This window comes from Crassostrea angulata, chromosome 10 (assembly GCF_025612915.1).
Source record: "Crassostrea angulata isolate pt1a10 chromosome 10, ASM2561291v2, whole genome shotgun sequence".
NCBI lineage: Eukaryota > Metazoa > Mollusca > Bivalvia > Ostreida > Ostreidae > Magallana > Magallana angulata.
The window spans coordinates 25,617,973-25,630,225 of NC_069120.1; the positions used below are offsets into that span (position 1 = coordinate 25,617,973).

The 12,253-nt window shown below is 33.3% G+C and overlaps 1 protein-coding gene across 1 annotated transcript; it reads right to left on the reverse strand.

Annotated features, from left to right (window-relative positions):
• Nucleotides 1-513: 513 nt before the first annotated feature.
• LOC128166775 (degenerin-like protein unc-105) lies at nucleotides 514-11,710 on the reverse strand. The gene is made up of 13 exons (XM_052832145.1): nucleotides 11,571-11,710; nucleotides 8,840-9,175; nucleotides 7,300-7,826; nucleotides 6,926-7,006; nucleotides 6,573-6,664; nucleotides 6,065-6,228; nucleotides 5,789-5,878; nucleotides 5,046-5,160; nucleotides 4,655-4,733; nucleotides 2,391-2,448; nucleotides 1,842-1,954; nucleotides 1,132-1,213; nucleotides 514-1,019 (listed from the first exon to the last, which is right to left on the reverse strand). The coding sequence occupies exons 2-13, from the start codon at nucleotides 9,173-9,175 to the stop codon at nucleotides 795-797; spliced, it is 1,962 nt and encodes a 653-aa protein (XP_052688105.1). The 5' UTR covers nucleotides 11,571-11,710; the 3' UTR covers nucleotides 514-794.
• Nucleotides 11,711-12,253: the final 543 nt, after the last annotated feature.

The window sequence follows — 12,253 nt, forward strand, 5'->3', positions numbered from 1 at the left end:
TCGACCGAAAATATTTGATTACAGCTTTTTGTCTGGGGGCATTTCCGCTGTAGATATGTCGGTCATTATCCATCGTATTCTGATAAACCAATATTAGCATAATAATTAATTACGCTTGTTTCGGTCTTATATATGTAACAGTGGAATGGGTCATTTTGTTTTCTTATGCTTTTGGCATTTTGTTTCGTTGGTTTTGACATGAAATTGTATCGGCATTAAGCCTTTCAAATAAAAACTACTAAAATAATGGTCGAAGCTTAGAGGTCATTTACAATGTACTTGTAATGCTTTTTTAATTGTATAATTTATTTCATGATATATTAGTTTTATCATACATGTAGGTAATAGGTCATATTTTTGGTGTACATGGTGTTGATAAAATCGAATCGCCTCATATAAGCATATCATTAATATTCTAATTTAAAATTGATTTAATTTTGCATAAACAGAAGAGAAAACATAAATGTATCGACTATAAAATATTAAAATTGTAAATTGCCAACTACCACACACATTAAAAAACATCAAAATTATTGTTAAACCGTTTGCAACGTTTTATTGATTAAAAACTCACATTTCATTAAAAATTGAACAGCCAAATAACGTATAATTACCATCTAATAATGCATTTGCATGTATATTTGTAAAGTAAACAAAATCAGTTCAAACAGCTCTTCATACAATTCATTTCTATTGAATTAAATTCAAACACCACAAGTATATGTACATCACTGCAGAACGTAAATCGATCTTTAAAAAAATAACTAAACTATATAAAGGCAGCAGTTTGCTCTCTAAAAATGTCCAATACTTTTTTCTTTCTCCCCCTTCCCTGCGAGGGGGTCACGAAACGACAGTTCAGTCACCGGCGTTAGGGCCGGGTCACGTTTCGCGAAAAATTTATTCCTCAGGAGATTTAGAATTTCGATCAGGAACTGAAAAACCTCCACGAAGCTCAAAATTGAAGCTCCCATAAACAGACCAAGCGCACCTCCAATGTCAGAAATAAACTGGAACCCCTTAAAGAATAAAAAAAAAATATGAAATGACTGGTTAAATCTGATTCTTACTTTTTTTTCCATGTTTTTTTTCCTCTCTCAATTTTTAGTACTAGTACTTAAAAGTACTTACATCATACATTGGTTCTTCCTTTATTTCTTCGTAATTCAAATCTTCGTAATAAATGACAACTTTCAGGAAATTTCCTGAGATTCTGAAATAAGATTCAAAAATCCAAAATGAAGGATTATTCTTATTAGTCATGTGGGTGGGGGTAAGGAATCGTGTGTAATTAAAGATGCTAGCTTAACAAGAGGAACATATTTATAAAAAATAAACATGTATAATAATCTTCATAAGTATACAAACATAGTCATGCAGTAAAAGATAGTAAAATGCTGTTTTCAGTGTTCCGAATATTGTTGTGGATTGAAATTACTAATTGTCTAAAATTAAATATCTTGCATTCAAATGGAGCACATCTTCGCTAGCCAAGGGTTTACGATCCACTCTGCTCCTCTACAACGTAAACCTTTGGCTAGCGAAGATGATGGAGTGATGAATTAATATTTGCATGTATAACAAATCTTGAACAGTATTTATAATTTATACAACGAAACTATCATATTGATGCATAAACAAAAGAGGAAATCAATGCTGACCTCAAGTGAAATATGCACTTATTATACCAAGAACAAATGGAATAGAAAACGAGCAGAAGTATTTTTGTAATAATTTTTACGGTGCATAATAGAAATATGTAAATTGTAGTTTTAACAATCAATATATATACTAATACATGTTCGTTTAAAACGGAGTATGAATTTACTTTAAAACCCGACCTTTCTATGGCGGCGGCGTCCAGCAATATATTGCTGTTCACTTTGACGCAGTCTGCTTCGAAATACCATTTTACACCAGTTTCCGAGCAGATTTTTTTCATGATGTTCTCTGTCTGAAATTTCAACAAAATTAAAGCATGGCCAATTCATATATAATTATGTTCATATTAATAACTGCGCGTGCTTTGTCTACGGTGTTTATAATCCATACCGAGATTAGTCCCATTCTCACAAAAATGATTGCTCTAGGATAATCAAAGCGGAAAAAGAATGACATCGTCTTAGTTTTATTACCCCGAGGACAATTAAGATACTTCCAAATTTCCAAAAATCCTGGTAAATATCAAGGCGTTCATGGGTTTTGGCACTTATATCCCGAAATGTATGTACCTCAAACAATAATGGTTCATTCATTGTAATTCTCTTTTCCTGTAAATCTGTGAAAATTTTGGATATTTCTTCGAGATTGAAATCGACAAATTAAAATGCACGTCTGCACGCATAAAATTATACTTAATAGCACCACAGGACATAAACGGTATACCTTACCAAGAACTTTTTGCTTGGCCAGGAACGGCCAGACAAGCTTGTGTCGTAGACTAACTGCCTGTTTGGGGAAAAAAAAGAAATACCATGTATACATTTTTTCCTTAAATCAGTTAAATATTTACACTCGTGTTTATTTTTTAATTGGGGCCAAACAAGGATGTTGCAATTTTGCTGTTTTAAAAATTTCAATTTGAACTTTTTTATGTCGAAAATCATATTGCATGCGTATATTCATTTATTGAATGGCGCACAAAATTCATTTTCCCCGAAAAAGATATTTCATAACATTTGTCATGATACGTGATTATAGTATATTTACATTTCCAGTGTCTTTGCTTGTGATAACTCTACGAATCGATTTTGTACTATATAACTCATAATACAAATAACGCCAAATTGAGGCGCCAGCGGAGTTTGCTTATTTATATTTACATGTAAATATGGCTTAAAATTACATAAATATAAGTAATAAGGAATCATTCTTTGAATATTATGAGGTGATAATTTCGGTCGGGACGTGATCAAATCTATCATAAAGCCCTTCGGGCTTTATTGGATTTGATCACGCCCCTACCAAAATACTCAACGAATGATTCCTTATTCCTTATATCAATGACTTTTAAAAGTGTGTGTGTCTATATATATATATATATATATATATATATATATATATATATATATATATATATATATATATATATATATATATATATATATATATATATATGTGTGTGTGTGTGTGTGTGTGTGTGAGTTTATGCCTAATTAGAACCATTTTAACAAGACCTTGGACTTTCGGTTGGTCGTAGCTATCTATTTCTTGCGTCAACATAAGTTTCAAGTGAAATATGCACCGATTGCACAGTCTTATCTCAAAAGCCAGACTAATCTTGTTGATTTCAAAGAGCTATGGATGAAAGGCCAGCAATGAAATAGACAGGTCTACGTGATATTGCTGATTGATAAATCTACCCAATGTCCAAGCTCTTGTTAAAACTAGAGGTACTGTGAGCAAGCTCACAATTGATACCCCCCGCTAAGATAAAAATCATAATGCGTGTATTTTTCCAATTATAAAAAATATTGGATGAATCTATTTCACCGTCCATTTTCTATAAATAAAACTGCTCTATTTTTTTTAAACTGCTGGTCATAAGCAATATTTGTGTGAAGTAAGAACATTAAATGCTTCTCCATAAGAAAGATAATGACCGGACACGAATTTTGCACTTTTACTGCCAGTGACCTTGACCTTGCCCAAATGACCTTGGGTCAAAGTCATGACACACCCTTTGGTCCTAAGCAATATTTGTGTGAAGTTAGAACATTCAATGCTTCTCCATAAGAAAGATAATGACCTGACACGAATTTTGCACTATTCTCCCAAACGACCTTGACCTTGCCCAACTGACCTTGGATCAAGGTCATGACACACCCTTAGGTCATAAGCAACTTTGTGTGATTTAACAACTTCCAATAATTCTCCATAAGAAAGATATGGACTGGACACAAATTTTGCACTTTTTCTGCCAGTGACCTTTACCTTGCCCAAATGACTTTGGGTCAAGGTCATGACACAGCCTTAGGTCATAGGCAATCTTTGTGTGAAGTAAGAACTGACAATAATTCTCCATATGAAAGATATGGATCGGACACTAATTTGTATTTTTCCTGCCAGTGACTTTGACCTTGCCAAAATGACCTTGGGTCAAGGTCATGACACACCCTTAGGTCATAAGCAATCTTTGTGTGAAGTAAGAACTTCCAGTAATTCTCCATAAGAAAGATATGGACCGGACACGAATTTTGTAATTTTTCTGCCAGTGACCTTGACCTTGCCCGAATGACCTTGGGTCAAGGTCATGACACACCCTTAGGTCATAAGCAATCTTTGTGTGAAGTATGAACTTCCAATGTTTCTCCATAAGAAAGATATGGACCGGACACGATTGCACAGACAGACGAACAGACGGACGGACAGACGGACAAGGTGATTCCTATATACCCCCCCCCCCCAAACTTCGTTTGGGGGGGGGTATAATGATTCTAAGGGGAATTTGATCCGTATTGTTCAGTTATAATCCCAGTGTTACTGTAAAAAATTACTTTCCAATGATTTAAAGAATTCTTATTATAAGATGGAAAAATATACAGCCGAAATTTCAAGATTAAAATTTTAAAACATGAGAAGTCAATTCAACAGACGACGATGATGACGTCAAATGACGCTAAACTTGGATCACATAAAAGAAAGGTAAACCTACTCGCAGGGACTTCGGCAATCACAGCTAATTAAGTTGTTTTCCAGCTTGAAGTTCAAATATTCCTGGCAAGATTCATGTTCTGAAAATGGTTATAAAACAACTTTTCTTGATGGTGTGCATGCTAAGTATTTCACCATATCTTATTTTATATGCCGATACTTAATTTTAATCGATACATAACCCTTTTATATATTCTCAGATTATTTTCCTTTCTATATTAATTTCCTTAAGAAATGCAAATCATGATTAATATTTATTTAATACCCTTTTGTATCTTCGAAATAGACGTTCTTATGTAAAATGATAGTAAGTTTTTTAAGCTAGAGCTGCTTTTACGAATTGGACTAAGTGTCTTTAAAAAATCATTGCAAGAACAGAAGTATGTACAAACCAGTCGAATTTGAACAGAGGGGCAGCAGAGGAAGAAAGCCGTTGACGTTGGAGTTGGAAGGAATACATCCACACTGCTTAATTATTTCTCTCTGTCGACACAGCTTTAAGCAGGCCTGTAAAAAAATAATTATTATTGTTAGTGGTAGAATTGGTTGATTTTATTAAAGCAGGCATGTGTAACAACAATCATTATCGCTAGTAGTAGATTCTAAGAATTTGTTGACTTTATGGAAACTTTTGTAATTGATTACGTTTACTCAGGGTTTGAGATTTCCAAAAAAATATTTTTACTGTGTTTAGTATGAAAAATATGTCACTGACCTAAAGTGAAAAATAGCACTACTATTATAGGGCTACAATGTACAATTAGCAGGTTTTCGTTCATAACAGTGGTTTTGGCGCCCCTGAGTAAACCTAATTCTTAAGCCATAAACATAAGTCTCCATAAACATTGACCTAAAAATCATGTTTGAGTTTGGCTTTGTCGATAACAGCGATTGAAGTTGTAAACCCAGATTAACGTTAATTTACGAAAATTGGTTCGCGGGAATATAAATCAGTATTTATTTTAATTAATTGCAATCTATTCAAAACAATTTCAATTAGATGCACAGGGTAAAGTTTATTGATTACATTGACGTGTCATCAACCAATTATCAAGAAACCAGCAGTATGTGTTGATGACTTTTATAAAAAAAAAATTATTATTTCAAATATTACATTAATATGACAAAAAATTACCGGTATTGTGTAGCGTATCCCAAACATTTTTATGAAGTCTTTTCCAGATTCGCACTGACCATGAGGTTCTGAGGCTCTTCGATAAGATACCTTGAAACATAAGCAAGATTTCTATCATCTTAGTTAAAAAAAAATCTCTATATTCGAACACGTTCTTGGGAATTTTTATCTTTATCAAATGATATACTTCAAATACTAGTAGATTAAGTTTGGCGTGTGACACCATAAAAATGTATAAAGAACTTATGAATGATGAAAAAATAAATCAAAACTTACTAATCTCATTCCGATGGTTGTTTCATATCGAGGATTCAGAGTGAATCCTTCCTCTTCCGGAAAGGGGAACGTCCCGGGTTCGTGAATTACTAATCTCAGTCCAAATGCGTCCATATAATCGGCAACGTATTCGTTGGTTTCAATATTCAAGTTTAAGCGAAGACCTAAAAAGGATAAGAATGTATAGCAGTTTGTGTGAAATATGTTTTATTGTATAGTGGGTTTTTTGTCTAATTAAAGTTCCTCATCATCTCATCATTACCACTTTCATCAAGCTTCCTTCTGTCACACCAAGCGCTACCATTAAGTTACACGTCTACCCAATTACTTCAAACATTTTTTAGGAATAGTCATTAAAGATAATGTACTGATTTATCCAAAAAAAAATTTTTTTTCTTGTTGTTTTTTATAGACAATGGTATACATGTTTTATTGTACACGTACTAAATGATTATGAAGAATTGCTGACAGGAACAGTACTCAGTTAATAAAATGTACATGTACAAACCTAACAGTGGTCCCGATCGCTTTGTTATATAAGAACTGTCCTGAAATGTGTAACAGTTGCCATATTCCAGAGACTGGAACAGGGTGAAGTTGCTGGAATGCAAAATAAGATTCAAGCATATGTCGCAAACAAAATCATTTTTTTTTTAAAAAATCAAGTTTCATACTTGAATTAATCATTTACATTTGTAAGTGCAATTTAAAAAAAAAATCATTTCTAAGTATGTTAATAAACATTTTCATAAGATTACATTTACTTTCTAATTATGCTAGAAAAAGTTGGTATTAAGCAATACAAAAGGAAACATTTTATCTGACATTATAGAAAAATAATTCAATTTGGACTATGAATACTTTTCGTAGCATTCGTTTCCGTTGAAAGCACAAGATACAATCATGTCGGAAATGGAGTGGCCCACTTTTTCTCTGGTGTCGCTGAAGAAAATGTGAAATAAATACTAGTACATGTAATTCTGAGTAAGAAATTTGAAATATTAAAAAGAAATACGCAAATTCAGTTGTAAAGGTTAGTTGTCCAAGTAAACAAGTCAAGATTTAAGAACAAAGAATTATTTTTTTTTAAATTAAAGCATTGAATGATATCAAGAAAAACTCTGCACCAATCATCTTTTCTTTATGCAATGATCATCTAGATCTATATGCTACATTTATATGCATGGTATCGGTTTCCAAAACCTTCTTTTAATTCACAAAAGAATGCTATATACCTTGGATTTTTCTGAAATTCTTCTTGAAATTGAGACACTCTTTGATTCCATTCGTCTTGGACATAGTGGGTCAGCTCTTCTTTATAATCTTGGAAATATGACCAAGTGCCGTCGCTAGCATAATCTCCCGACCCACTACCATAATAATGATCTCCCGAACCACTACCGTAGTCTCCCGAACCGCTGGCGTAATCTCCCGAACCACTACCAGAGTCTCCCGAACCGCTGCCGTAATCCCCCGAACCGCTACCGGAGTATCCCGATGTACTGGTGTGATAAGAACTAACTGTGTTCGTATTATCTCCCAATAATCCATCGGATGCTCCAGACAAACTTCGTTTCAGTCTCTTTCTTCTTCTTGACTTTGAAGACAAAGAAGGCGAAAACACCTTTTGTATTCTTTCTCTTCTTGAGGCCCCCAGTCCATAGATGCCAGTGTTGTGTTGATTTGATATCGGACGGCGCCATTTATTTGATTTGGCGTGAAGACTTCTTTTCTTTCTACTCCACAATGAAGGATTGGTACCCTGTCAGAGATTCAAAAATAGTTGGAAAAAATCTTGAATCAAGTTAAACGAATAATATGATTCCATCTATTTCTTACGGAAACTTATAGTTAGAACCATTTAAATAAGACCTTGGACTTTTGGTTGGACGTAGATATCTCTTTCTTGCGTCAAAACTAGTTAAAAATGATGCGGTTTCAAGCGAAATATACACCGATTGCATAGTCTTAGCTTTAATTCTTGTTGATTTCAAAGAGCCGTGGTTGAGTGGCCAGCAATAGATAGACAGACCTTTGTTACATTGCTGTTTGGCACAACTACCCAAAGTCCAAGGTCTTATTAAAATGGTTCTGATTTATAACTCTATAGAAACAGCCAGACTAAAATCTACAAATCCCGTTTATCGATTGGTCGAAACCTACAGCGACCTAAGAAAAATCACGGACTGCACGGATGGTGTCAGACTCAAATTCCTATAGGAGAGGATTTAACTGTTTCTTTAAGCTAACGTACTGATGTACATTTACAGTAATTTGGTGGATTTTATTTACTGTTTACAATCGATTAATATTTATTAATTTGTTAAAAGAAAATTGTACATATACAAAATGAAATGCTTTCTTTGATGATTCATACGGGTTTGAAATGAAGGTAGCGATCATTGTAGAAAACAATTACATATAAAGCGGGTTATGTAATTTTTTTCTGCAATGATCGCAACCTTCATAACCCGCATGAATCATCAAAGAAAGCATTTCATTGTGTATATTTACATCTTTCTTTTATACTCAAATTGATAATTTGATTGTACATGTTATCGGTAGGGATAAACATCGTCGGAAACACTGTTTTTCATTTAAACATGCAATAAAATTATTTCTTTTGTGGCTTATGCTGGTATAAAGATATCGAGCATTGCAGAAAAAAATATTAGCTCGCATGAACCTCTTAACGAATTTTTTACTCTCTCTCTCTCTCTCTCTCTCTCTCTCTCTCTCTCTCTCTCTCTCTCTCTCTCTGTGTGAGATACTCACATTGATCACATTCTGTGTATCTTTGTTAGTAAGACTCAACTTTGATAGTTTAATAGGGTTCATATTGCACAGAGATACAGCCGGAAACGGGAGGGAAGAAAACCTGAGATCCACAGAGGCCTTCACTGGGTAAGAACGGAAAGATTTGAATAAAAGAGACAATTGGTAACTCATCCCTCCGGTGGCCCCTAAAAACACCAGAATCCAGAGCACGCGCTGATACCAATATTTAGAAGTCACCCATCTGGAAACTCCGTGGATGGAGGAATTTTCGGCCATAGATTTCAGCATTTCTTTCAAGGATGAAGAAGACGTTTTGTCGTTGTACATAGCCATCTGAAAGAATTGATGAGAACTTCTATTTAATCATGAACAAAAATATTATGTTAATAGCCCTTTTCATAGAAACAATACAAGTATATATATTCATGGCAACGATAAACTGAAGTATAAAGTTGGCCCACGATTAGACTGCATAGTGTACATGGGGGACACTAGCCGGTGTAGTCCATGAAGTTCATGCTATCTAAGTGTACCTAAAGTTTTAAAAAGAACTTTCAGACAGACAACTTCAAAAATATATAATTATTAAAAAAAGACTTAAATAAACGAATACACGTTGACAATTAATAAGCTACACAATGCATTTGAAAGCAGTTTCAGGAGGGTTGGATGGTCTTGGCCATTTTTGGACCATATTAATCTCCTAAAGTGAAAGAGCTCTGTATATCAGGATACAGAAAATTATTAAAAATATTTGGAATTTTTTTTTTCTAATTTTTATGTAGCGTTAACGGATCGGTATGTTATCCAAATTGCTTTTACTGCCTACAGAAATCCAGTGTTTTTCACAAAACCATTCGTCTAAGATATGAAATAATATTTTTTTTATTCAAATTGCACATGTACAATATGCATTAGAACCGGTCTACGATTAATTCAGATACCTTTGATTCCGACAGCTATAAAATACTTTTAAGTGAAAAACAAAACCAATCCATTTGATTAATTTACATCATTTGCAATTTAAGATTTTATGAGATTGAATAATTGATTTTTTGTCAATAATGCCTTTTGTTGCGGATAGAGTCCGATTCCTAATGTATTTCAGTGGTTACTTAGGAAATTCAAAAAAACACCAATGGAAGCGTAATGAATTGCTATGTTTGAATGTACATTACATTGTATTATATAAAAAAGCTACTGCAGAATGCATGAGGTCACCAAAATTGGCAAAATGTCCGCAAAATCCGTGGATAAAAATTCTCTCTGTTTCATTCACTCAAGATCGTTTCAAAGATAATGGCATTCGACAACATCAATTATTTTTATTCCTGAAAGATGAATTAAAGGCTTAATTCGCAACAAGTAGTTGTTGCTCGAAAATAGCCAATAATGTTTCATACACTTGGCAACGGTCATATATGATCTCGGAACCTCTCCCCTGGGTCCAGTACAAAGTCACTGACATACACAAACAAGTATGGGCCAGGCAGTATAATAAGTGATTATAATATCGCCTTTTAAAATATTCATAGGAATTTTATTTTGCATGACTGCGGTTAAATACAATCAAATACACTGTAGTTGGAGGACTCAGTAATCATGATATGCATTCTAATAGTATGGTCCCTAACGTGTCATAATAAATCAAGACTCGAGAACAACAACTGGATTAGAACTGGAATTATCAAAAGCCGACATATTCTCTATTTTAAAATTATAAACAGAAACCAGAAATGCGTTGTCATGTACCTCATACAAAATGCAGATTGATATTGTTGAGATTTACAATCGGAGGCGATTCCCATCAAAACCTGATATACTGATTTCACTACACCCCCCTCCCAACCCCGCCCAAATCAAAATCCCAGCCACCCACCTACCAAGAAAACCCCAGTAAAACAATACAAACAAAAAGGAAAATAATAACGTTGAGACTGAATCAGTTGTCGACTGTTTTGTTTCTTCTTCTGTTGTTGTTGTTGTTGTTGTTGTTGTTGTTGTTGGCTCTTCTGACGTTGGATGATCGGTTGTGGAAGATTTTTAGAGTAAACTTTATTCATATTTGATATCCACGTAAAATTATACGTAATCTTTTTAAAATATAATCATATATTAATTCTTTAATCTTTTTTTTTAACCATGCAATTTTATCAAGTGGCAAATAAACGTCATTTTTAGCTTATTTAATTATGAAATAATATTATATGAAAATTATCGATATACTTTTTTTTTCTTGAGTCCGCAAGTTTGAATCCGAAATCCGCAAATTTCCATGATGTTACATGTATGTACCAAAATGCACATGCTTTGAAATTTAAAACACTTAATTACTCTTACTTACAATTAAAAGTTTCACATCCCCTATAAATAAACCTCAATTTACTTTCTCCTGAACCATTTTTTTTTTAATTATTAATCAAGATAAACGAATTTTTTTTTTTTAAATACAATAATGAAAAATTTCATATGTACCTTTAAACAATTACAGTCTGACGTATATGATCATTCTAGAATAAGGTTCAGCAAAATATGATAAACAGTTTTACAGGAAAATTACAAATAAACATAATCAAAATTATCATAATTTTTTTTTAAAGATTTGACCAATAAGCAAGATTTTATTTTAAAGTTTGTCAATATGGTTTCTTAAAAATATTTTTGTATTAAATAAAAAAAATAATAATAATATTGAAAAGCACAGATATTTTGTCATCTGTATTCATACCTTTTGATTGATTTGAGAATCCTTGCGGGTATTTTTTTCTTCTTGTGGTCTGGTGTATGTTATATTTTCCTGGTTTCGGACTTCACGTACTCCATCCGAACTGTGCGAAGTTGTTTCATCCTCATCTAGTACAATGTATTAACACGTGACAGACATAAAGGTGTTGTGATTAATTAATATCTCAAAGTGGGGCCTCTCAGTAATGCGAGTTTCTGCATTCTTAATATCAATTAGGCATAATGCTGTAAACAGTTCGATCACTAGCCGATCGTTACTTGTCGGCATGACACGGACAGACACGACCTGAATCCAGAAAGTCCATTTAAGATTTTTAAAATCTGTATTGCATATTAAGTCTAGTATCCCAAATTGTATGGTTTATGGGGAAACTTGGCGATATGACTGTAAACTTACGCATGTAATGTATCGCTATTTTCATAAATGTTTTTCTGAGGGTTCGTTAATGCTCCCATGGTTAATACTTACAATAACATAGATATACTTAACTCATGTGGTCTTTTGTATGTCTGGATCAATGAAAGGTTTTTTTCTAGTATCAACTGGCTAAAATCTGTTGCTAAAGAAACGCTTATAAATCAGTTTTTACAAGATTGGTTCAGAAATGCAGAAAATTCACCCAAATGTTTGAATTACAGAATTTTCAAGAAAAGCTTTGGACAGGA

Excerpts from the sequence above, each read along its gene's own strand:
- LOC128166775 (XM_052832145.1), bottom strand. The coding sequence starts at position 9,175 with ATGGCTATGTACAACGACAAAACGTCTTCTTCATCCTTGAAAGAAATG. Across the intron at positions 5,161-5,788 it reads GGATACGCTACACAATACCG|GCCTGCTTAAAGCTGTGTCG; the intron begins GTAATTTTTTGT and ends ATTTTTTTACAG. Across the intron at positions 1,020-1,131 it reads AGGAAGAACCAATGTATGAT|GGGTTCCAGTTTATTTCTGA; the intron begins GTAAGTACTTTT and ends TTATTCTTTAAG.